The sequence below is a fragment of the Aquarana catesbeiana genome, linkage group LG08 (assembly GCF_042186555.1).
Source record: "Aquarana catesbeiana isolate 2022-GZ linkage group LG08, ASM4218655v1, whole genome shotgun sequence".
NCBI lineage: Eukaryota > Metazoa > Chordata > Amphibia > Anura > Ranidae > Aquarana > Aquarana catesbeiana.
In genome coordinates this window covers 22,824,108-22,851,657 of record NC_133331.1, presented here as the reverse complement: position 1 = coordinate 22,851,657, position 27,550 = coordinate 22,824,108, and the positions used below count along the sequence as shown (strand labels likewise).

Genomic DNA, 27,550 nt, shown 5'->3' with positions numbered 1-27,550 from the left:
TCTTCTCAGCTGCCTCCATCAGCTCCACTAAATCTCCCTTCAAAACCTGCTCCCTCTGTTTTGCCATCCTTTCACTCTTCGCTTCTACCAGCTGCATTCACTACCTACAGCCCTGTACCCACTTACAAATCCTCAGTGGCTAAAACCAAAAAGAAGCAGAAGTTTTTCCCAACCCATGCCATCATGCCAGTACCCAATCCTGCCTCCCCAGCAGCTGATCTGTTCCAGCCTGATGTTCGGATGCCTGTTGTGCCAGTGTTTCTGCCTGTTGTGCAGTCTGACATCCCAGTGTCCATGTTCCAGTCTGATGTGCCTGCCTTCCAGTCTGATGTGCCTGCTGCCCAGTCTGAAGTTCCAGTACCGGCTGCCGGGTTTGAAGTTCCAGTACCTGCTATCCAGTCCGATGCACCTGCTGTTCAGCCTGTTGTGCCAGCACCTGCTGTTCTGCCTGATGTGCCAGCACCTGTGCCTGCTGCCCAGTCTGAAGTTCCAGTGCCCGCTGCCCGGTCTGATGTATCGGTGCCCGCTGCCCGATCTGATGTCTCATGCCCACTGTTCAGTCTGATGTCTCGTGCCCGCTGTTCAGTCTGATGTCTCGTGCCCGCTGTTCAGTCTGATGTCTCGTGCCTGCTGTTCAGTCTGATGTCTCGGTGCCTGCCTTCCAGTCTGTGTTCTTGCCGCTACCCAGCCTGATGTGCCACTGTCTGCTGCCCAGCTTGATGTGCCACTGTCTGCTGCCCAGCCTGATGTGCCACTGTCTGCTGCCCAGCCTGATGTGCCACTGTCTGCAGCCCAGCCTGATGTGTTCCTGTCTGCTGCCCAACCTGATGTGTTCCTGTCTGCTGCCCAGCCTGATGTGTTCCTGTCTGCTGCCCAGCTTGAAGTGCCTTTGCCTGCTGCCCAGCTTGAAGTGCCTTTGCCTGCTGCCCAGCTTGAAGTGCCTTTGCCTGCTGCCCAGCTTGAAGTGCCTTTGCCTGCTGCCCAGCTTGAAGTGCCTTTGCTTGCTGCCCAGCTTGAAGTGCCTTTGCCTGCTGCCCAGCTCGATGTGCCTTTGCCTGCTGTACAGCTTGATGTGCCTACTACCCAGCTTGATGTGCCTGTGCCCGCTGCCCAATTTGATGTGCCTGCTGCTCAGTTTGATATGCCTGTTCCTGCTGCCCAGCTTGATGTGCCTGTGCCCGCTGCCCATCTTGATGTGCCTGTGCCCAGCTTGATGTGCCTTTGCCTGCTGCCCAGCTTGATGTGTCTGTCTGCTGCCCAGCTTGATGTACTTTTGCTTGCTGCCCAGCTTGATGTACCTCTGCTTGCTGCCCAGCATGTTGACCCAGGGCCTTCTGCCCAGCCTGATGACCTGGAGCCTTCTGCCCAGCCTGATGACCCGGTGCTCTTTGCTCAGCCTGATGACATGGTGCCTGCTAAAACTGTTCCTGACTGATGCCCATCTTGCCGCTGTTAAATCCTATTTGTCGCCCAGCCTGAATGTAATGACCAAGTCTGGTCTGCCTCCGATGGTTTCTTGCCATTACCCTGCTAATTTTCATCTCCGGATCCAAACTTCCTGACCCGGGTGGTGGGGTGCGTGTCCTATTTTTGGACTCTGGTGGCACGTCCCCCAGTGAACTAAAAGACTCTGGCCTTGGAAGTGCGAAGAAGTCCACAGACTCAGTAGGGAAACATTTTAGGGTGTTTCTGCACCCACTTGGACTGTCATACCCAGGGCTGAATAGAGCGTCCGGAGGCCACTCCTTTAGGAGGGGGAACTGTCAAGAATGGTGTCATTTCTGGTTTCACCTGCTGGTGGCACTATTACATTCAGCACCAAAAGGTGTAATTCCATTGACCACCAGCGGGTGTCTCCCTGCCTGGACTTCAGACCTGCCATCAAGCACACCTGTCATGGGTCTGCTGGACTATATAGACCCACCCTGAACTAAGCCTCAGTGCTTCAGAATTCCTCTGCTAGCCTTTGTCCCTGCCAGTACCTGCTCTTGTTTCAGCTTGTTCCTGTTTGTTCATGGACCCTGTTTGTGTATCCTGTCCTTGAGTCCTGTTCCCTGCTCCTTGGTCTGCTTCCTTATTCCTGGTTTCTGTTCCCTTTTTGCTTTTGTCCCTGCCTTATTTATTTCATGTTTGTTTCCTTGCTCGTGTATTATATTAGTTAGATAGATAGTTAGGTGGGTTTAGGGGTTTGCTGTGTTCTCACTATTTACTTGTTTTTGGTTTGTTGTTTTGGTTACACGTGTGTCTTTATCATTAATAATAATCATACTTTTTTCATTTACTTGTTTGTCCCCGATTCCTTGGTGCAGCCCAGCGATCTGATCACCTACATTGGATGTCGCATATAACAATCCCTGACAATCACTTTCTTCATGTAACCAGTTTCCTATCCACGTACATACAGATCCATCAACTACAACAGACCTCATTTTATAGATTAAAGGTTTTATGTTGTACAGCATCAAATGTTTCAGTAAATCTAGATAAAAGTCATACTATGCTATGTTGTACTTCAATTTTTTATAAAATCATAAATTCTTCTAATACCTATGGATGTAGCATTTATCTTCCAGGAGTAGGAGACTCTTTCCTGTGAGCATACGCATTTCACTGATTTCGCGTGAACCGGTTCCGCTGCATATTTACCTGAAGACTGTAAAGTGACACGTACCTGGGGAAGCACAGTAAAGAGAAGTCAATAGAACATTCTGATTGCAGAAGCACCAAGATAGCCCTTGTGTCTAGGAGGTAAAATGCTCAGAATATGAAATACTAATCTTCTCAGATGGAAATTCTGGGGCTGTGTGCTAATGAGAGCATGAAAATCCTTATCTCTTGACTGGATTAGTAAACTTTTTTTACACTGGGTCTGGCTTTGTTGGGCGGTGCAGCGGCATTGAGCACTCAGGAGCCAGTTGCAGAGAACATAAAACTTGTATTAATGTAGAATCCAGCAAATCACAACCAGCCCGGCGGTAAAGCATCTGACAGGGAACACTCACGGTTTATAATAGTGGTAACTGAGCAGGTCTCAGATGTGCCAACAGCGTCTATCTTGAGGGTTGGAATGCAGCTTGGCTGGTCCATACCCAAATGGGGACATTTCCAGGAAGGATGGAGTGTCCCTACTCGTCTGGAACCTCTCCCTGCCACTAATCACTGTAGCTGTCAGACGGGTGGCCTGTCCCTACACTACCCTCACGCGACATGCCTGGGAGTCAGGGTCTTAAATAGACTCTGCCTGACCCAAGATGGCCACCAGAGTCACATGGGATGGCAGCATCCAAGCAGATAGGCCCCCCCAGTGATCCAGGAAACCATAGAAGAACCATGTTCCTCTTGACGTCCTCTACCCTGCAGTGTCGCTGTGGTTCCGCACTACCTGCAGTGGAGAAAGCCAACTGCACCTGTCTACAACTTAATGAAACTAAAATAAAAAAACTTGATCAAATGTCTGACTAAACAAGTATACTGTACATGCAGGAAAAATCTGCAGTATGTTTTAAGTTTTAATTGTGCATCTTGTGATAGAACAAACCTCTATGAGCATATCACATGCCTACCAAATAACCAAAAATAAAGACAGTATTCACCTTGGCACATTTGTCCATGTAGTTAGCAACAGAACCCACTAGAAGCATGATTTCTCCACGGACGATGGAATCTGGAAGGGAGAGCTCTACAAACATCTTCTGGAAGGAAGTGAAGTTGGCTGGGTATTTGGTCATGCCGAAACCAGTTCCGTTGGAGAGACACACTACATCACTTTTCCACTTGGTGATGGTGCCTGGGACCTCAAGGTTTGAAATGGTACCACTTTCCCTGAAAATTGGATTAGAAAATTAAATATACAAGTTTTACTGTATGTAGCAGACATTATTATCAGGAGCAAAATGGGCAGGGCAACCAGCTAAAGGATTTAAATTGATCTATCCACTCCTGCCCATCAATAGACAGCTTTGCCACATCAAGCAACCCAGTATGCAGGGGGGCAGAGGAATTTCTCTACTGCAGTTTAGTAACAGATCTCCTACAACCCCCCCCCCACCCAAAATGTAGTAAATTAACAAAACTAGCCCATCTGCAGCTCCAATGCTTCAGCCAAGATCACACAGTCAGCTAATGCATGTGGCTTTTGGTCATTTGCCCAGGCGCTGTAAACACCGAAGCGTGTTCTGTGGAACAGGCATGTTCAATGAATCGGAAGAATAGAATGTGTAGTAGCAGCATTTCTCAGCCTTTTTAATCACAAACCCTTGAAATAAAAATTTCAGCAACCCAGGTTTAAAATATTTACAGCTCATGATCATAAAGTTGTACATTTCCCAAGTATTTATAAGGTAATGAGGACCTCGCAAACCCCAGTGGTCTGCCTCGTGAGCACAGTGGTCTGCAGGAAAGGTGTCCCCATTACACTGATTTACACTGTGGTCAGGTAACGTGCTGTTAATCAGTGCAGCTCATTAAATCTAACGAAGAGCAAAATTTTTCTAAAATTTTTGTACGTTTGAATCTGTGACGATCAAACAAATAGAAGAATCTCAGAATGGAAGATACGTTTTTTGGTCAGATGGAAAATGTCCTTTACATTCGTTGCCAGTCTAGTGCACCCACACAGTACATTGATGTAATTTGTGCCACACCACTGACTCAACTGAATCAGGCACAAGGTCAATCCCATCAATATCAAGGAACTTCTAGAGAAACCCTAAGGTTCCATGGATCCCTGGTTGAGAAAGATTGATTTAGATCATTAGGTAATAAACCAACTAAGCATACCTCTACCCAAAGTCATTCTTCACCTCCCAGGTGCTTCCACCTCTGGGATTGTATACACATTCTTGCAACCGTTTATTACCCTACTCACAAGGACACAAGAAATAAAAAATAAAGGTAAGTAGTACAAAAACAAACTCACCCCACATGAGTGATCCCAAAAAACCACACTTCTGGAAAATATGTCCTCATGGTTGTCACTGGGGCTGCAACATCTGCTAGAAAATAAAATATTCCATATTTGCACAGTTTGCTGTATGAAAAGCACAGAACTGTTGATTTAATTAGTGATTGAAAATGGATTAAAGGATGGAGGTACTTCTCAGCTTGGGGCTTTTGGTGTCCAGACCAAGTGAAAATTTAAATGTGCCTAAGATAAACATATAACTCCCAACCATCCCAAAATATGTGAGATTGTCTCCTGGGATTTTAACAAAGTACCAGAATCCTGCAGATTCAGGATGTGTCCCGAAAAACACTAATCTGTGAAGGGATCTTGAAGGCAGCAGTGGTGAAGATTGTACAATCCGGGCCACCGCATTACTCAGAGATTTCCATGATGGTTTCCATGATGGTGGGGGAGAGGAGTAATATACAGCAATTCATTCTGTACTCTGTGCTGTGTGTTGCACATTTCATAACCGCCTCATTCTATACTCTGCACTATAAGTTCTATTCCACACCACCTCATTCTATACGCTGCTATACGTTCCTTATTCCACACCACCTCATTCTGTACTCTGCACTGTGTGCTCCCTTTGCCACACTACCTCATTCTGTACTCTGCACCATATGTTCCTTATTCCACACTGCCTCATTCTGTACTCTGCACCATATGTTCCTTATTCCACACTGCCTCATTCTGTATTCTGACTTTGCGGCTCCACACCGATTCCCAAAAGTAGTTACTGCACTACTTTTGGTGACTTCGGGGGCGATTGAAATTGACATCTGTGCAGTAAACCGCACAGATGTCTCTGAAAATCGCTTCCAAAGTCGGACTGACATGCGGGTATGAAATAGTGTGAGTTCAGCTGAACTCGCAGGATTTCTAACCTGCTGTCAGTGTGAACCTAGGCTAATGCTGAGAAATACAGGCAGATACTTCTCAATCATGCCATACCATCAGGGAGGCGTGTGATTGGCCCCAAATTTATTCTGCAGCAGGACAACGACCCCAAACATACAGCCAATGTCATTAAGAAATATCTTCAGTGTAAAGAACAAGGAGTCATGAAAGTGATGGTTTGGCCCCCACAGAGCCCTGATCAACATCATGGAGTCTCTCTGGGATTACATGGATAGAAGGATTTAAGGCAGCCAACATCCACAGAAGATCTGTGCTTAGATCTCCGAGATGTTTGGAACAACCTACAGTACCTGCCGAGTTCCTTCAAAAAAGGAAGTGCAAGTCTACCTTAAAGACTTGAGGTTGTTTTGAAGGCAGAGGGTGGTCACCCCAAATATTGATTTGGATTGGATTGCTATCCTGTTAATTGATAAAAAAATACAGCTATTAACACTTCCTCTATGTCTGAAAGCATTTGTTCACACCTGCCTTTGAAAAAAAAAAAAAATAATAATAATAATGTTTTACACAGTAATAGGCGTGTACGCGCACGTGTAGATTTTCTATAATATTTTAACCTGCACGCCCCCCCCCCGTGGGGTGGGTGTGGCTCACTCTGATCAGAGAGTCAATGAGACTTGGCTGATCACAGATCGGAGTAAGGGGACAGCAGATCACGTGATGTAAACAGAGTCGGTTAACAGCTTTTTTTTCCGCTATCAAAAGCCGATCACCATCTGGAGGAAACAGGATATCGGTCCTGCACACTCCAGACCACACAGTGCCCACCAATGCATATCAGCATTGCTAAGCAATGTCCACCAGTGCCACCCATCAGTGTGGCCTCTTTACAAAATACTAAACTAGCAAGAAAAAAAAAGAAGAATTTGGAAATTTTTGCAATATCAACTTCCTTAAATCTTTGCACATTTTCACAACATGTATTACATAATCAATATTACTCTTTTTGCATGGTTTTAAGAGACCAATGTATCACAATGAACTTTTACCTGGTACAGTAGTTGTGATTTCAGCAGAAGTAGAAGTGATGTCAGGCATTGGAACAGGCCTACCATCAATATCTATAGACTGCATTCCCAAAAAATATGACCACGAGCACAACTGTGGCTGCTGGGAGGGCGTATCAGTGATCACGTGCATACCGATACCCTGAAAGGAACAGAAATGTGATGAGAACAGGCAATGTGCAGGAGCTCATTGCAAAAAAAATAAAAATAAAGACGTAAGTAAGTATACACACAGTGTGTATCTCACAAAAGTAAGTACACCCCTCACATTTTTGTAAAGATTTTTTTGTCTTATCTTGTCATGTGACAACACTAAAGAATTGACACTTTGCTACAATATAAAAGTAGTGAGTGTACAGCTTGTATAACAGCGTAAATGTTCTCTCCCCTCAAAATAACACAGCCATTAATGTCTAAACTGCTGGCAACAAAGTGAGTACACCCCTAAGTGAAAATGTCCAAATTGGGCCCAAAGTGTCAATATTTTGTGTGGCCACCATTATTTTCTGGTCAGGCCTTAACCCTCTTGGGCATGGAGTTCACCAGAGGTTCACAGGTTGCCACTGAAGTCCTCTTCCATTCCTCCATGACGACATCACGGAGCTGGTGGATGTTAGAGACCTTGCGCTCCTCCACCTTTCCTTTTAGGATGCCCCACAGATGCTTAATAGGGTTTAGGTCTGCAGACGTGCTTAGCCAGACCATCACCTTTACCCTCAGCTTCTTTAGCAAGGCAGTGGTTGTCTTGGAGGTGTGTTTGGGGTCGTTATGTTGGAAAACTGCCCTGCGGCCCAGTCTCCGGAGGGGGCGGGGGGAATCAAGCTCTGCTTCCGTATGTTACAGTACATGTTGGCATTTATGGTTCCCTCAATAAACTGTAGCTCCCCAGTGACGACAGCACTCATGCAGCCCCAGACCATGACACTCCCACCACCATGCTTTACTGTAGGCAAGACACACTTGTCTTTGTACTCCTCACCTGGTTGCCGCCACACACGTTGACACTATCTGAACCAAATAAGTTTATCTTGGTCTCAGACCACAGGACATGGTTCCAGTAATCCATGTCCTTAGTCTGCTTGTCTTCAGCAAACTGTTTGCGGGCTTTCTTGTGCATCATCTTTAGAAGAGGCTTCTTTCTCGGATGACAGCCATGCAGACCAATTTGATGCAGTGTGTGGCGTATGGTCTGAGTACTGACAGGATGACCCCCCACCTTCAACCTCTGCAGCACTGCTGGCAGCACTCATACCTCTATTTCCCAAAGACAACCTCTGGATATGACGCTGAGCATGTGTACTCTACTCTTTTGGTAGACCATGTCGAGGCCTGTTCTGAGTGGAACCTGTCCTGTTAAACCGCTGTAAGGTCTTGGCCACCATGCTGCAGCTTAGTTTCAGGGTCTTGGCAGTCTTCTTATAGCCTAGGCCATCTTTATGTAGAGCAAGAATTCTTTTTTCAGATCCTCAGAGAGTTCTTTGCCATGAGGTGCCATGTTGAACTTCCAGTGACCAGTATGAGAGTGTGAGAGTGATAACACCAAATTTAACACACCTGCTCCTCATTTACACCTGAAACCTTGTAACACTCACGCGTCACATGACACCGGGGAGGGAAAATGGCTAATTGGGCCCAATTTGGAGATTTACATTTAGGGGTGTACTCACTTTTGTTGCAAGCAGTTTGGACATTAATGGCTGTTTATTGAGTTATTTTGAGGGGAGAGATAATTTACACTGTAATACAAGCTGTACACTCACTACTTTACATATGTAGTACCACACATGTGTCAAATACAAGGCTCGCAGCAATTTCATCTGGCCCTTGCACCCAGGGCTTTTTTTCCCAGGCATTCTGCCACCTCTGGTTCTCTGAAACTGCACAGAACTCTTTACATAGCGCATACCTGAACTCCACATAAAAATCACACTCCTGGTATTTGGGGCCATCTTTAATATTGTTTGGACCCCGGGCAAAACTTTTCTTGGGCCCCCTCCCCCCTTATGCAGTTTTGCTCTCCACCTGCTCTGAGACATACAATAAATTATGGGGCGTACACACGGTCGGACATTTTGGCTACAAAAGTCCGACGGACGCCGACGGACCAAATCCGGCGGACAATCCGATCGTGTGTGGGCTTCCCCAGACTTTCAGCTGACTTTTCCAGTCGCGAATCTGACGGACTTTAGATTTGGAACTTGCTTCAAATCTTTACATCGTAACTCCGCCGGACCCAGAAATCCGCTCATCTGTATGCTAGTCTAACGGACAAAAACTCACGCTAGGGCAGCTATTGGCTACTGGCTATCAACTTCCTTATTTTAGTTTGGTGTACGTCATCACGTACGAATTCGTCGGATTTTTGTGTGATCGTATGTAGGCAAGTCCGCCGCAAGTCCGCCAAAAGTCCGTCAAAAGTTTGTCGGACGGGCTGTCGGACTTTTGTAGCCGAAAAGTCAGACCGCGTGTATGCCCCATAACAGCTAGACTCAAAATCAGTTTACTGTATCAGATCAGGCAGCTATTGCGATTATTTGTCAGAGGTTACAGTGTATCATTACTGCTCACTGACTGGTTGCTAGAGATTAAGGATGAGCCGAACACCCCCCTGTTCGGTTCGCACCAGAACATGCGAACAGGAAAAAAGTTTGTTCGAACACGCGAACACCGTTAAAGTCTATGGGACACGAACATGAATAATCAAAAGTGCTAATTTTAAAGGCTTATATGCAAGTTATTGTCATAAAAAGTGTTTGGGGACCTGGGTCCTGCCCCAGGGGACATGGATCAATGCAAAAAAAAGTTTTAAAAACGTCAGTTTTTTCAGGAGCAGTGATTTTAATAATGCTTAAAGTCAAACAATAAAAGTGTAATATCCCTTTAAATTTCGTAGCTGGGGGGTGTCTATAGTATGCCTGTAAAGGGGCGCATGTTTCCCGTGTTTAGAACAGTCTGATAGCAAAATGACATTTCGAAGGAAAAAACCCATTTAAAACAACTCGAGACTATTGCATTGCCAACAATACACATAGAAGTTCATTGATAAAAACGGCATGGGAATTCCCCACAGGGAAACCCCTAACCAAAATTTAAAAAAAAAAAATGACGTGGGAGTCCCCCTAAATTCCATACCAGGCCCTTTAGGTCTGGTATGGATATTAAGGGGAACCCCGCCCAAAATGTAAAAAAAAATGACGTGGGGTTCCCCTAAATTCCATACCAGACACTTCAGGTCTGGTATGGATTTTAAGGGGAACCCCGCGCCAAAAAAACCCAAAAAAAACGGCGTGGGGTCCCCCCAAAAATCCATACCAGACCCTTATCCGAGCACGCAACCTGGCAGGCCACATGAAAAGAGGGGGGAAATGAGAGTGCGCCCCCCCCTCCTGAACCGTACCAGGCCACATGCCCTCAACATTGGGAGGGTGCTTTGGGGTAGCCCCCCAAAACACCTTGTTCCCATGTTGATGAGGACAAGGGCCTCATCCCCACAACCCTGGCCGGTGGTTGTGGGGGTCTGTGGGCGGGGGGCTTATCGGAATCTGGAAGCCCCTTTAACAAGGGGACCCCCAGATTCCGCCCCCCCCTGTGTGAAATGGTAAGGGGGTACTTACCCCTACCATTTCACTAAAAAACTGTCAAAAATGTTAAAAATGACAAGAGACAGTTTTTGACAATTCCTTTATTTAAATGCTTCTTCTTTCTTCTATCTTCCTTCATCTTCTTCTTCTGGTTCTTCTGGCTCTTCTGGTTCTTACTCCGGCGTTCTCGTCCAGCATCTCCTCCGTGGTGTCTTCTATCTTCTTCTCCTCGGGCCGCTCCGCACCCATGGCATGGGGGGAGGCTCCCACTCTTCTCTTCATCTTCTTCTTCATCTTCTTCTCTTCTTCCTTCTTCTCTTCTTCATTTTCTTCTCCGGGCCGCTCTGCACCCATGCTGGCATGGAGGGAGGCTCCCGCTGTGTGACGGCGTCTCTTCGTCTGACGGTTCTTAAATAACGGGGGGCAGGGCCACCCGGTGACCCTGCCCCCTCTGACGCATGGTGACTTGACGGGACTTCCCTGTGATGTCACGGAGAATGCCACAGGGAAGTCCCGTCATGTCCCGTGCGTCAGAGGGGGGCAGGGTCACCGGGTGGCCCCGCCCCCGTTATTTAAGAACCGTCAGACGAGGAGATGCCGTCACACAGCGGAAGCCTCCCTCCATGCCAGCATGGGTGCGGAGCGGCCCGGAGAAGAAAATGAAGAAGAGAAGAAGAGAAAAAGGAAGAAGAGAAGAAGAAGATGAAGAGAAGAGCGGAAGCCTCCCCCATGCCATGGGTGCGGAGTGGCCCGAGTAGAAGAAGATAGAAGATGCTGCGAAGGAGATGCTGGACGAGAACGCCAGAGGAAGAACCAGAAGAACCAGAAGATGAAGGAAGATAGAAGAAGCATTTAAATAAAGGAATTGTCAAAAACTGTCTGTCATTTTTAACATTTTTGACAGTTTTTTAGTGAAATGGTAGGGGTAAGTAACCCCTTACCATTTCACACAGGGGGCCGGGATCTGGGGGTCCCCTTGTTAAAGGGGGCTTCCAGATTCCGATAAGCCCCCCGCCTGCAGACCCCCACAACCACCGGCCAGGGTTGTGGGGATGAGGCCCTTGTCCTCATCAACATGGGGACAAGGTCTTTTGGGGGGCTACCCCAAAGCACCCTCCCAATGTTGAGGGCATGTGGCCTGGTACGGTTCAGGAGGGGGGGCCGCACTCTCGTCCCCCCCTCTTTTCCTGCGGCCTGCCAGGTTGCGTGCTCGGATAAGGGTCTGGTATGGATTTTTGGGGGGACCCCATGCTGTTTTTTTGTTTTTTTTTTTGGCGCGGGGTTCCCCTTAAAATCCATACCAGACCTGAGGGGTCTGGTATGGAATTTAGGGGAAACCCCACGTCATTTTTTTTTTAAATTTTGGCTGGGGTTCCCCTTAATATCCACACCAGACCTGAAGGGCCTTGTATGGAATTTAGGGGGACTCCCACGTCATTTTTTTTTTTTTAATTTTGGTTCGGGGGTTGCCCTGTGGGGAATTCCCATGCCATTTTTATCAATGAACTTCTATGTGTATTGTCGGCAATGCAATAGCCGCGGGTAGTTTTAAATGGGTTTTTTCCTTCGAAATGTCATTTTGCTGTCAGACTGTTCTAAACACAGGAAACATGCGCCCCTTTACAGGCATACTATAGACACCCCCCAGCTACGAAATTTAAAGGGATATTACACTTTTATTGTTTGACTTTAAGCATTATTAAAATCACTGCTCCTGAAAAAACGGCCGTTTTTAAAACTTTTTTTTGCATTGATCCATGTCCCCTGGGGCAGGACCCAGGTCCCCAAACACTTTTTATGACAATAACTTGCATATAAGCCTTTAAAATTATCACTTTTGATTTCTCCCATAGACTTTTAAAGGGTGTTCCGCGGCATTCGAATTTGCCGCGAACACCCCAAATTGTTCGCTGTTCGGCCAACTTGCGAACAGCCAATGTTCGAGTCGAACATGAGTTCGACTCGAACTCGAAGCTCATCCCTACTAGAGATTACAGCACACATTACGGCTCACTGATTAGTGGCTAGAGGTTACAGCACATGATTTCTGTTTGTTGATTGGTTGCTCGAAATTACTGTGGATATGACCTTAGAGGGGCATAATATACATATCAATGCCGCCGACCGCTGCTATTTACATATGAATGCCGTCGCTATTTACATATGAATGCTAGTAATTTACATGTAAACACAGGGTCTGGTGGTGAGTCATCTGTACACAATAGAGCAGAGCTGGGCAGCATTAGTAGCAGCACTCCACACTGAGATATTGGAACACAGCACAGGACTAAAACCTCAAGGGACAAGGGAATTTTAACCAGGATAGTTGTCAAGTATGAGGCAGCTACTTTGGGCCCCACAACAATGACAGGGCCCAGGGCAGCTGCCCCTTTTGCCCTGCCTTAAAAACGGCCCTGCTGGTATTTCTCCTTTAAGATGTCACAGATCGGCTGCGGTCCTGATCTGTGTCATACCTGTTTCTGCTGTAGGTCGGCTGGTTCCTGTTCCACAGCTTGTGTTCAGCTCTTGCTGCACTCAGCAGTTATGGGTGTCGCCAACTTCACCTGTTGTCTTTACATACTTTCTTCCTACTACTTCTTGTCCAGCCTCCCATGTGCTTCTCTATTTAAATTCAACTCAGACCAGTTTCTGGTTGCTTGAGCAACACTTGTTTCTGAGCTCCCTTTGTGTAACCTGCTTTAACCTGACCTCTCATGAACTGATCACTTGTGTACCGACTCGGCTAACTCTCCTGATTATGTTGTCTGCTGCCCGCCCTGACCTTGGCTCGCTATCTGGCTCTCCTTTGCCTGATCCATCCGTGTCCAACAGTGTCTTCTGGTACTCCCCTAGCGAGCAGGGTGAACCTGGGGGTCGTGACCTGGCGTCAGTATGCAGCTAAGCCCAAACTCTCGTGAGGGGGTCCCTGGCAGAATACTGGCTGGCCCTTAGACTCCACGCCCTGGGGGATCCCGTGTCACCTGCTCGCTTGTGGGCTCACAGGAGTAGTACCTTGACATAAGATCCTACCACTGTTAGTGCAATTTGACCACACCCTGTTTGGTGTGGTTCAATGGGGGGGCCGTGGTCGAGTTCCTGCACCCATTCTCTAAAAAGAATAGCCCTGAACAAATGTTATATATAGTCCTATAGATACAATCAGGCCCTTTGAGGGCAATCATAATGCTGATGCAGCCCAGGATGAAATGAAGTTTGACACCTGTGTGTAACTGTTTGAGGATGTAGGCTTGTGGACCATGAGCAATGAATACTTACACTAAAAACCTTACTGACATCTTCTTCCTCAGGGAAGCCAACAGGTTGCCAATAAGTGCCATTGACCAGGATCTGTTTATCATTATCAATACAGGGTGGCTGAGGAGGCTCTACATTGAATCCTGCTGCATAGTATCCATTCAGGCTAGTATACTGAAGAGCTTTATACACCTGTAACAATAGGATAGAATTACATTCAGGCCAAGATTAAAGTGATGTAAAGTCTTGTTTTTGCACCCCCTATTAAAACAAGCATGTTATACTTACCTGCCCTGTATAATGGATTAGCACAGAGCACCCCTGATCCTCTTCTCAGGTCCCTCTTCTGGCCCCTTCCTCCTGTTGAGTGCCCCCACAGCAAGCAGCTTGCTATGGGGGCACTCAAGCCGAGTCACATTGTGTCCATTCAGACATGGAGCCCCAACCCGGCCCCCTATACCCCCCCCCCACGATTGGCTAGCTCACTTTGAACAGCAGCGGAAGCTATTGGCACCACTTCTGTGTCTCAGCCAATCAGGAATGAGAATCTCAAACAGCTGAGACACTAGTGGACATCACTGCACAGAGCGGGACCCCAGGTGAGAGTTAGGGGGGCTGGCTGCTGCACTCAGGCTTTTTATCTTCATGCATAGAATGCATGAAGATGAAAAAACCTTCTGCCTTTACAACCCCTTTAAATTGTATGTGTAGTGCTGACCCTTTGGCTGGTCCCGCTATCGTCACAGGTTCTTTCCCACCAGTGTAACAGCAGTCAGGCACACAACAGCATCCACACTTCTGGCTAAGTGAATAGTCTAGGGTTTTTTTTTTTTAGTTTATTGCTGGATAACTTATATAGGACAGAGGGAGTTGTGGGGTACTCCAGAATGTTGAATAAGAGGACTCCCTTTCTTCTGCAGCTAATCCTTAGAAGTAAAAAAAAAAAGTCCTTTAGCAATAGCTTTGGGAATGGACAGCACTGGGACACCATAAATAATGTTCCAGGATAGGCAAGCTTCAGTCTCTGTGCAACGGAGGGGGGTGTAACAGCTACCATCACCCAGATCCCACCCTCAGGTCTATACTCGCAAGTCCTTGTGTACTTGAATGCCTCCCTCAGATCCAGGCAGACAGTTACTTGGATTGGATTCCCAGACTAAATCCTAGATGAAGTCCCCCTTCTTTAGTCTGAAGTCTCAGAAGTAGGGCCCCCAACTATAACTTAACTGGGGCCTTGCCGAGTTATTAATAGAGGTGCTGGGATGTCTGAGAGGAGAGTATCCCTCCAGGCTGGGTTCTCCTCTACTGGACAGGAACATTCACTGACCCAGACTATTTTCTCTCCAGTCACCTGAGCACGCCTCTCCAGGGATTGTCTGGGACCTCAAATATTCAGACTGTTCACTTAGACTGCTCCACTCCTATGGTCTGGAGCTTCCCAGAAAGCAGGGGGAAGCAATCAAGCCTGCAGCTTCACTCTCCCCCCCCACCCCCCAATTTACTGACCCCAGCAACAATTGCTAATATTGGTTAAGTGGGACCTGTATGTTTTATACACAGAGTATAAACACAACCATTTGTGGGCTCACTCTGAATGTTCCAGATCATGCTCACAGCAGCCTTAGGAAATGATTTGTTGGGAAATCCTCTCTGCACACATAACTCATGTAAAGAGGACTGTGGATAAAAAGTTAACAAAAAAACTCTATAGCTTTTTTATGTCCCATTTTCATGTATTTTTATGTCTTGTAATAAAATGCATCAGATTATTATTCATTAGAATTTTGACCTCCAGTAGCAGTTTCTGGTCACTGCAACTTGTTTACAATGTCCTTTTGGCATCTTCCTCTTTCCTCCCCTTCAATTTAGCGCTAGTTAGTTTAGTCCTAGCTAGACCCTAGAGATGGAAGAGAGGGCTGTGAGAAGCACAAGTCCTTATTAAAATCAATGTAAAACAGCTAGTGTTGGATGCTGGTGACCGACCCGTCTGAGAATTCCGAGTTCATATCCTTTTTCTCTCCCTTCCTCCATTGTCCACCCCCATGTTTTTGTTTTTCCTTTTTTCTTCCTCTTTTTGCTTGGTTACTCTATGCTCCTTGGGTGCATAAACTATACTGCACCATTATCAGGGACTTATGCCCCGTACACACTGTCGGATTTTCTGACGGAAAATGTGTGATAGGACCTTGTTGTCAGAAATTCCGACCATGTGTAGGCTCCATCACACATTTTCCATCGGATTTTCCGACACACAAAGTTTGAGAGCAGGATATAAAATTTTCCGACAACAAAATCTGTTGTCGGAAATTCCGATCGTGTGTACACAAATCCGACGGACAAAGTGCCATGCATGCTCAGAATAAATAAAGAGATGAAAGCTATTGGCCACTGCCCCGTTTATAGTCCCGACGTACGTGTTTTACGTCACCGCGTTTAGAACGATTGGATTTTCTGACAACTTTGTGTGACCATGTGTATGCAAGACAAGTTTGAGCCAACATCTGTCGGAAAAAATCCATGGATTTTGTTGTCGGAATGTCCGAACAAAGTCCGACCGTGTGTACGGGGCATTAGTCTGTCCAGGTTTGACATGGATATCCATGTGGATTTTACCATGACTTTGTTTCTCATTTGTTCAAAATCTTTAGATTTAACTATTGCTATGGATTTCCTGTGTTTAACACTGTATGAAACGTTATATTGATTTATGATGTTGTTATCCCAAGCCAGTGTGTGCAGATCAAATGCTTTATGGTTCTTCCTTTAAATTGAATTAAAGAATTGATCCAGAAAAAATAAAAAATAAAGTGGGTCTTTGTGCTTTGTGTCTGTTTGGCTAAAGTTAATATTCTTCATGGTCCCGATTGGGGCTCATGTGATCAGCCAGACAGAATTAAAAAAAATATATATTTTATATATATATATATATATATATATATATATATATATATATATATATATATATATATATATATATATATATATATATATACACACACACACATATGCATAATTTTTCTATGATAATTCTCAATCTCATAATACAGACACAAACACATACACATACACACACACACACACTGAAACACATGTTGCTAGGAACTCTCGCCATAGACAATTAGGATCTGTATTCATTACAAGGAAAAAATAAAAAACAAAACCCACAGACAGAAGGTTTGCTTTTGAGAAATCTGCTGTATTCTTTAGAGGCCAATAAAGCATAGATTGTTTACTCAACTCAAGGAAATGGTGTTCAGCGCACACATTAGTTGATCTAGTGCATATATGGCACCAGTAAACAGTCTACATAGTATTCTGAAGTCATACAAGCCTTAGCAGCCTCCCCTAAATAAGCAGTAGGGTATAAAATCATTAAACTGCATCTCACATGCAAGTATGAAGAGCATGACTCTTCAGCAGAGAATGGCTTTTAATCAAACACAACGTCTAAGGCCAACACCTCAACCACATCAATATCTTACCGTCTCAGCAGAAAGGGCTTGCCATGCATCAAGAAGCAGGAGGCTTGAATCAAAGACACGGATGAGGCAGGAAGAGGCTGAGGTTGTTTTCACTTTCAAGCCAACAAGAGAGCCAGGGGTTTCTGTTGCTGATGTGAAGTTAGCAGAAACCTGGAGGAGAGCAATTACATTGTATAAATAGCAGGTAATGCTGTGTTTTTCACAGCTGTGGTTAGGCACAATGTTTCCCAGCATATATGATTCAACAATTTTTACATTTTTCTTAAAGAGATTGTTATGGAAAGTATGAAAGCTGACAACTGCTTTTGTTTCAAGTCTTTGAATTTTTGACCTAAACAGTGATAAAGAAATTCTAAACCAGTCAGTCTCAACCAGGGTTCCATGGAATCCTAAGGTTCCTCGAGAGGTTGCTAGAGGTTCCTTAAGGTTGATCCTTGAGGGTTGATTGATCTTCCATTTCTTGGTGCCTGCATAATTCCTGGGCCAACACCACTTGACAAAGCTAAGAGCAGGACACCACTTAAAATTTTTAGCTGTTTGTAATAGTGGCATTCTGACCACCACTGACCCCCAATGAGTTTGTTTTAGCAAGGATTCATCAAGACCTGAAGTTATAGGGGTTATTCTGGGGTAAAAATGTTGAGAAAGGCTGTTTCTAAACACTTATTTACAGCACATTTGATCCACTTCTAAGAGTATTGAAGCCACACAAGACAGGCAGCTAGTTTCTTCTTCTTCAAAAAAAAAAAAAGGGAAATGCAGGTGCAGCCCCCTCAAGATAAAAAAGACATTGTGTACCTCACATAAAATACTATCTTCATAACACCTAAAACATCACACAATACATGCTGTGCATTTAATTTAACTCCAAGGCTGCATTCACACCTGAGCGTTTTCAGCTCATAAAACACCTGAAAAAACGCTTGAAAAACGCCAAACAAGCAAAATCCCATTCATTTCAATAGCACATGTTCACATCTTAGCATTTTGTCCCATGAAGCAAAATGCCTGAAGCTCAAAAAAGTACATGAGCTTCTTTTTGGGCAGATTACAGGCGTTTTCTGCTTTTTACATTGTGACCTTCTGACCTGTACAAAATTGCGGCAAAAAGCGTGCAACTTTCTGCCTGAAAACAAAACGTTCAGGTGTGAATGCAGCCTAAATGAGGTGCCTGAGAGGAGAACATACTGTATGGTCCAGTAAAAGGCTGTACCCCTATCAATCATTTCATGTTGACACATCAAAAGGTATTTCCCCCTAAAGCTATAGATAACACACATCTATCTCTAAGGGCCTATTCACACTTGTCCAAATGCAAGAGTTTTGCTGCATGAAAATGCATATTGCATAGAAATTCCATTGGTTCATAGCTACAGTTTAGCATGAAAGGAAAAAAAAGGGCAACTATGAGCCTATTCACATCCATACATGTGAATTACCATATGGTACATGTAAATGGAACAGGGTAAATCCAGCTTAATGTAAAAGCAAGATACACCAGCTACAACCAATAAATTATTTCTGTATGCTGCCATTTTGAAAGCTCCTATATGCAGTCCAGGACCTGACAATGGTCCACATGACCCTTCTCCTGGACACAAATAAAAAGGTAGAGCTGAACACGTCCATTCAGGCCACATGACAAATCTGCCATCAACCATACACGTTTTAGGAGTTCTGAGGCCATATCTTCTACATATTGTAGACAACGTTTCCATATACCTGGTTTTTGAAGCATTTCTCCAAATTGAGATTAATGGCATCTCCCACCATCTCATCCTTCAGCATGTACTGTATGGCATATTGAACAGTAGGGACATGATCAGGAAATGCTGTGTAGGTTAGGTTGAATTCTCCTTGAAGAGCTGAGAGTAAAGCACAATGTAATTAGTTGGGTTTATACATAAAAAAGACCGCACTTTCACCACCTCTTGCTTGTAAGGGACAGAGCTGCTAGCCTAAAGTTTTGGTAAAACCAACATAAATTTAAACGCTCTATTGAAGGCAGCTCTTTCACAAGGGGAGGAATCTACTTTGCTCAGCAGGGGATCTGTCCATTGATCAGAGCAAACCATGGTGATAAGAGGTCCGTGTCCGGTCAGTGTATACAGAGCGGATATGGACTGTGCCCCCTCTGCTATATGGACCGGCGGGTGTAAATGGACTTCTCCTGTCTCCTCCATTTACACCTGACTGCCCTCTTCTCCAATCGGCTTCGAAGGTTGATGGATACAGCTTTTATAGTGGACCAGATTGGATTGAAGTTAGACAGGTGTCCATTGACGCCTGCTGGTCCATAGGGCTGAATGGAGGGTCTGGTCGGGTCCGCCTGAAAGACTGAAAGGGGCCTGAATCACTATCTGGAAAAATTGGTGATTAAAACACAATGAACATATACATTCAAACTGTAAACACCTGAGCCCAAAAGATAGTGACATACATAAACCAAAGTGCACATGCCTTTAAATTCCCACAACATTTCAATCAGTGCAGAAAAAAGTCCCAACACTCCAATGTAAAAATCCAGTTAAATAAAAGTGTGAACAACTGGTTACAGTGCACACTCCTCCATTGTGAAATCTTCCACCGTTCCTCCCTGCCCGATTATAAGTAAACGTGCGGTGACGTCATCAGGTACGGCGGATTGTGCCGATCTCTGCTGGATGTCAGCTGAAACATTTTTAAAGCTCTATGGCATTTTGGTGAGCCTTTACCTATATTTATTTAGGCATGGAAGAATGGTGGAAGATTTCCTAGTGAAGTGCACTGTAACTTGTTTACTATTACATTGGACTTTTGCATTTGAGTGTTAGGACTTTTTTTGCACTGATTGAAATAGTGTGGGCATTTAAAGGCAGGTGCACTTTAGTTTATGTCACCATCTTTTGGGTTCACGCGTTCACAGTTTTGATTAAAGATTTTTTGATGTTCATTATAGTGTTCGTCACAACATTTAACCGCTTGCTTCCCAAGCCTATTCTGACACTTCTCTCCTACATGTAAAAGTAATTTGCTAGAAAATAATTTAGAACCCCAAAACATTATACAGTGGGCAGAACTGCTCAAGTTCAGTTAAATTAGATGGTGACCGTTTGTGGACTGCAGTCTTCAAGTCATTCCACAGATTTTCAATGGGGTTCAAGTCTGGACTCTGACTAGGCCATTCAGGGACATTCACCTTTTTCTCCGTCAACCACTGTGTGGTCATTGTTGCTGTGTGCTTTGGATCATTGTCATGTTGGAAGGTAAACCTTCTTCCCATTAACAACTTTCTGGTAGAGGGCAGCAGATTGTCCTCAAGAATTTGCTGCAGAACAACAACCCTATAACAGGATATAACCACCTCCATGCTTTCCTGTAAGATGGTGTTATTTGGAAGGTGAGCTGTATTGGATTTCTGACAGCTGAATTATGTGGCTCTCATGAAAGTGCTCCCAGAAGCTAATTAGCCAATGGATCGCTTTCAGAAGCAGGAGGGGTCCACTCCTAACGCTCGCCAGTGTTTCTCAGGCTTACCAGTTTTACCGCCACTCCTGAGAAATGATCCTACAGCTCGAATTGCTGGCCATAGAAGTGACCAGATAGTCTCTGATCACCTCTACGATCTTAGAGGACTGCTCATATCTTTATTGACCTTGCTTTGTGCACTGGTCCAAATCATTTGGTGGAGTGGGGGGATTATGCTGTGGAGTTGTTTTTCGGGGTTTAGGCTTGGCCCCTTAGTTCCAGTGAAGGGAACTCTTAAATGACTGTGCACCAGCGCACAAACAAGGTCCATAAAGACATGGATGAGCGAGTTTGGGGTGGAGGAACTTGACTGGTCTGCACAGAGTCCTGACCTCAACATGATAGAACACCTTTGGGATGAATTAGAGCGGAGACGGCGAGCCAGGCCTTTTCGTCCAACATCAGTGTCCGACCTCACAAATGCGCTTCTGGAAGAATGGTCAAACATTCCCATAGACACACTCCTAAACCTTGTGGACGGCCTTCCCAGAAGAGTTGAAGCTGTTATAGCTGCAAATGGTGGGCCAACTCAATGTTGAACCCTACGAACTAAGTCTGAGATGCAATTGAAGTTCGTGTGTAAAGGCAGGTGTCTCAATACTTTTGTTAATAGTGTATTTCTCACTTGTAGGAGGCAGGCAAGGGTTTTTGCCTTATAAAAATACTAGCTGCTTTTAACAGCTCTTCAGATTAATCACCTTCAAATGACCATGACTATAGGGAATTAGACAGCATGGTAGTACACAATAAACAGCTTGGCACATTTGACAAGGGTAGAGACGCCTGGCATTCTAAACTTACATTGTGACACGTCTACAGAATGTTCACCAGATTCCATAATCTTTGCTCTTGCAATGACCTGCGACACAGTAAAAGTAATCAAATGAGTGTACTATAGATTGTTAAAATATAAATGTATGGCACATGATAGATTACAATAAAAAAAAAAAAAATAAACACATTCAACCAACCAATACATCCTAAACCAAACCTGGTTTAAAGAGCAAATGGCAAAAAAAAAAAAAAAAAAAAAAAGGAAAGGAAAAAGAAGGGAAGTGTTCTAGTGTTGTAAACTTACACTTTGCATTACAATACGAGTCCAGTTAAATGTAACTCCTTGATGTCTAGTATATTGCACGAGAATTGATTGTAGTAAAGGACAGAAACACCATTTTTTTAATCACAACTACACTGCATAAATAGTCTATCAACATCTACAGGAGGTAGGTTAGGTAATGCAATTTAAATGTACTAAAATGTTTGCATTATATATGGCTCTCCTGGAGCTTCAATGTCAGATCTTACAGCTCAATGATCTCCATACAAAAAAAACACCACACCACACACACACGGGTTTGTAGTAGAACTCCATCCTGAAACCATCTATCCAGAGACTAACTTATTGTTAGGGTAGATCCTGCCATAGATACCCCTTCAGGGCATCATTGTGTAACTGGCAATATTTTGCATTCTTGTATTATCCTAGGCCCATCATATGTCCAAGAACCCTATAACACTTTCTAGAGTCCTCCATATGCTTACCATGTAGACAAATTTGATGGTGGTTTCTCCTGCAGCCAGAGCATCTTTGCCAAATGTGTACTGAACCCGGATGTTGTGTGTTTTACCACACTGCAGATCTTCTTTGGGGCCCTGAAGCTGCACAAAGCTAGCAGTGCGAGAGAAGAATCGGCTGACAGATCGATAATCATTGGCGTAAGTGGGCACAATCCAGTTGCCATCATAGCATTGTTCTTGGTTCTTGTAAATCAGCTGTTGAGTAACAGACCAAAGACAAAAATGAATTCCAATACATCTTAGCCGACACTGAAGTATTAGGGCAACCTATTCAGCTTTGTCATTTTCAAAATTGCCAATATTTATTCAGCACCAACCTACTATTCTGCTTCTTTAAAGTCCAATGCTATTTCATGGTTTGTTTGTTTTTATGAATAGAAAGTGCATAGGCAGGTACCTAAAAAGGTCAAATTTGAGTGTTGCACTTAGAAGTTACCATTTAGTGATGAGTTTGCCCGTCAGGAAAACATTGCCCAAGCCTATGCGCAAAGGCATGCGCATTGCACGCAAAATAGCCCATAGTACCATGCACAGAGTTAGGACCCTGCACACATCTACACGAGCACTTGCATGTGAGCATTAGCATACTGCATGTGCTCCTGAGCGTGCATGTTTGATGGATCTTGGCTCCCACTAACCTATTTAAAGCCCTATATGCTTCTGCACCATCAGCTCCTACCACTTGTGACCTGATCCTGTGTACATCCATATCCCAACCTGGCTGGTTTACCCTGCTTGTTCCTGAACCTCTGTTGCCAACTCTGGTTGTGACCCAACCTTTATTCCTGTCTGCTGTTCCAGTACCTCCTTTGTTCACTTGATACTAACCCTGGCCATGTTCTGACTCCGTTCTTTGCTGTTCTTCTGCTGCCCGGTTGTTGCTGCTCTGTCCATCTGACTACACTTCTGGGATCCTGCATCTGCCTGCTGTCTACTTGCTCACGTCAGTTCCGCATCAACTACCAAGGTATTCTAAAATGGATCTCCTACAAGCAGCCGTGCCACTTTGCACCCTGTTATACCCAGTCATCTTCCCCAAGTGAAACAGGACAAGGAGGTATAAGGGCAGCTCTCTTGTCAACCCTGCCTTAACCAGGTATGTGACACTGCTGTTTGGACTGTGGTGCTTCCTATAACAGGGGTAATTAAGCACAAAGGGGTTGGGCCAGTAGGTGGGCATTGATTGGTCATGGGAATGACAATACACAAGGAGATGTAGAGTTACACCTAGTGGGGTTACCCTTTGGCGGTACCCTGAATCAGGACAACGAACAATGTTACCATCACTTGGCAATCACCACAAGCTAAGAAGGCATGAGGTGCTGGTTAAGTGAATTCTCTGGTCTGGTTTACTGTGAACAGAGAGGGAAAGCAAGATCCTACAATGAATGGGAACAGGGAACGAAGTGTAAACATCCATGTTAACCTTCTGGGTGATGGAAATTTAAGGAGGTAAAAGGAAGGAGTACCAGCCAGTTTGGGAGTGAAGGACGGTGATGGAGGTTGTTTTGGGGGGGGGGGGGGACTGGTGGCTGCGTGGTCTACCTTTGCAAGCAGCAGGGATCCTATGATAGGAGGGTTCTGCAAAGCAGCAGGCCCTAGGGACATTGGGCTGAAGAGTAAAAAAAAGTGTAAAGCTGATAGACGTTACATATTTCCTTAGAGTTGTCTGACAATATTTAACGCCTCCAAGTCTTGGTTAAGGGTCCGAACAGACAAATTTGCACATATTGAATACAACCCTAAAAACGTAAACTCATGTATCTGATTAAATAAATGTGTATAAGAACTAGTAGAGAGAAATTATTGTTCTATGCCATGTTCCTCAAAAATGACATTGTAGTCAGTGTGGGGCTAGGTGTAACCGGTAAGGGAAATTAGGTTATCCTTTCGGTGTGGGGCCCAGTGTAGTACAGTAGAATATGCCAAGTTTGGAGTGGAGTGGTCTAGGCAACTGCCTTTTAAGCCATTATGTGGCCCATTTATTATAAAATAAATCTGTCTCTTTAGTGAGCTGATGCCCATGGCGACCAAATGTCTTCCTCTATTCTGAAATGTGAAAAAAGATCCCAATTGGTCAACATGACAGAGAGCTCACTTTTTGCACTTAAAGTGTTAGGTTTTTTATTTTGGAGGGGGGGAGAAATTAAAAACACTTGTGTCACTATGCAAGCAGAGGTTCTTGAGTTCCCATTAGGGACCCTAACTGAATGGTGCTTGCATGTGCTGTCTGCATTAATGTAGGGTCCTTTAGATGCTAAGGTTTCCTACAGAGCAGAAGACACACTGGGTGGTTAATTGGCTTCTGACTAACTAGGTGCAATGCTTGTCTGTATTCTTACAATAGAATGTTAGACTTACTGAACAGAGTTACATAGAATTATCCTGAACTGCTGCAGAATGGTTTGGCTATAAATACATGTTGTGCCCTCTACTTTAGAGTAGGTGCTATAGTGTAGTTTGGTAGTACAGGATCTAGTTACGAGTAAATTTGGCCAGGCTTATGGTCTTTTTCTAGGCCTGGTTGTTTTGACTCAGATGTGGAAGTGTCAGAATAGAGGGGGGTGTGGCCACCTACACTTAGGCTCAGAGATACCTCCTCTGCCTGATGGTGAATTGTTCTGAGAAAGGAGAGGATGGGCTGAGATCTGAGTGGCAGGAAACTCATATGAGAGTTCTGACTAATCGTTAATTTTCTTGGTTGAGGGGAGGTCTCTCATATAGGGGGGGTCACATGCTTGGGGGAGACAGGAGAGTGAGGGGCCCAAGGAAGAGGAGAGCGAGGGGCCCGAGGAGGAGGAGGGCCTGGGGCCCTGAAGGAGGAGAGCCTTGAGAAATGCTCTCAAGGAGACTCCAGGGTGGACGTCTGGAGTGCAGCGGAGCCAGCATGTAGCGCTGAGGAACGTGCTGGGCATTCCCATGTGGAGATGTGCCGGGCGAACGTGGAGGAAGTAGGAATAAAGCGGAAGAAGTAGACCGGAGAATAGACTTTCTGTGACCAGCAAAACAGACTGTCGATTGTGGAAAACAGGTCAGTGTGATTCAGAGAAACAAGTGCAGGAGCCATAATAACAGTAACTTCCAAGGACTGAGGGGCGTTAGTATGCGGGTCATGGAAATAGGCGGTGAAGGCCTGTGACTTAGCAGTAATACTCCAAAGGAATTCTATCAGTCAAACAGAGTGAATTACTCAGAGTAATGACTTTCTGTTCAACTTGTTAGTTCTTCATAAGGGAAAGTCCATTAACAAAAGCTACAGCTATGGATGATACCCTTGCAAAGTGGGATCTGGCGGAGCATCTCATATCTACCTATGAATAACCCCAGACTATCCCCACGAATAAAGAGTGATAAAACTTAAACATTGACTGTTTGGTGTCGTTTGCTTGGTGATGGGAGATCGGGAGCGGAGTGATTGGCAAATGTATGTGAACAAACCAGCAGCCCCTATGGGGGTACCGCTACATACATGAACTAAACAACTTAGGTGTCCTTTTATGAAAGTGCGGTAAAATACCGCTTTTCAGTTCTCAGGCATTCTCAGAGGAGATCGCTCTCCTCTGAGTGCCTGTTTATGAAAGTGTGTAGATCGCTTCTCATGTTGAGTTGGGGAGCGATCTACAAACGCCGGGAACTCCTGAGAATGGCTCCTCTCACTGTAATCTCGTGTGATATAGCGGGATTACAGTATGAGGAACCATAAAATACAAAGTGTAACACGAATCAGCACACATTATTCCCCAACGTATTAATAAAATAATAAAGATAAATTCCCCCTACACAATATACATTAACCTAATTATAAAAAAAACATTGTTTTTATCAATATTTAAAGATCATACATGTTCCTATTTAAATGTGAATGGTGTATAGTAAATTAATGTAATGCACATATGTAATGCAGCTATACACCATTCATATAAATGCAAAATACATTTATAATCATTAAAAAAATAATTTTAATAAAGTATACAAGTATAAATATTTATTAATAAATTAAAATAAAATATATTTCATTATAGATAAACATAAAAATTGATAAACTGGTGCGATGCGAGAACACTGCGAATCCACTGCGGGTTCCCGCATCGCACCGACTCGCATGTCAGTTCACACTGCCATATGCGAATCGCTGGGGAGTGTCAATACATTGTTAAGGACACCCCCAGATCAGCTTGCATATCGCACTGCGAACTGACAGTTCGGACATGAATCGGATCGCATATGTGTGAACACACATGCGATCCGATTCTGGTCCGAACAGAAAAAAGGGTCCTGTGCGTGTTTGCACCGAATGCGGTGCGATATCAGCCATACTATCTGTACAGCTGATATCGCACCGCACAGACATCGCATGTAATGTGAATGGCAGTGTGCTGCAAATAACATGCGATGCCTGTGCGATGTCCGGCATCACACAAGTGTGAACTGGGCCTAAAAGTTAACACCCCCAAATCAGTTCGCATATCGCAGTGCGATCTGCAAACTCGGACAGTAATCAAATCACATGGGTGTGAACACCCATGCAATCCGATTCTGCTGTGGACCAAAAAAAGGGTCCTGTAAGAGTTTGGTCCGAGGGCAATGCAAATTTAGCAATACTATCTGTATGGCTGAAATCGCATCGCACAGAGATCGGATGTGATTTTGCAGTGCGGTGCGAATCACATCCGATCTCGGACACCGCAGCAGTGGGAACTGGCCCTAAATCATATTGCATTTGCACCAAAATGGTACAGGACCCTTTATTTGGTCCGCACTGGAATCGGATCGCATGGGTGTGAACACCCATGCGATCCGATTCCTGCACCATTACATAGTTCGCACTGCGATCTGTGAAATGATCTGGGGGTGTTATTAACTTTACATTGACACCCGCAGTGGTGCGCAGATGTCAATGTAGGTGCGATGTGAAAACCCGCACAGGAATCACGCTGGTTCACGCATCGCACAAGTGTGAACCCAGCCAGAGACGTGAACATCTAAAAAAAAAAAAAATATATATATATAGCTATATATAGATACATATATATATATATATATATATATATATGTGTATCTATACATACATACATACATACATACATACATACATACATACATACATATATATATATATATATATATATATATATATATATATATATACACACTATAAATTCCTATCCTGCTGGTTTTGGGGTGTGTAATGGTGGGGAAGGTGTGCTCTGACTGTTTGGTGAAAGAAAGAAGTCAAAAGACTTCTTTCTTTCTCCAGAATATCAGCCAGTTTCA

General features: G+C 44.5%; 1 protein-coding gene across 1 annotated transcript in view; it reads right to left on the bottom strand.

Annotated features, from left to right (window-relative positions):
* The window catches only part of LOC141106648 (alpha-2-macroglobulin-like), a 129,339-nt gene that overhangs the window by 44,393 nt on the left and 57,396 nt on the right, over positions 1-27,550 (bottom strand). The window contains exons 12-20 of the mRNA XM_073597593.1: positions 22,241-22,471; positions 21,500-21,557; positions 18,914-19,056; positions 17,192-17,341; positions 13,731-13,901; positions 6,856-7,015; positions 4,919-4,994; positions 3,594-3,822; positions 2,548-2,671 (exon numbers count right to left, since the gene is read on the bottom strand). Coding sequence (XP_073453694.1) covers positions 2,548-2,671; positions 3,594-3,822; positions 4,919-4,994; positions 6,856-7,015; positions 13,731-13,901; positions 17,192-17,341; positions 18,914-19,056; positions 21,500-21,557; positions 22,241-22,471 — 1,342 coding nt within the window. The remainder of the gene's footprint in view (positions 1-2,547; positions 2,672-3,593; positions 3,823-4,918; positions 4,995-6,855; positions 7,016-13,730; positions 13,902-17,191; positions 17,342-18,913; positions 19,057-21,499; positions 21,558-22,240; positions 22,472-27,550) is intronic.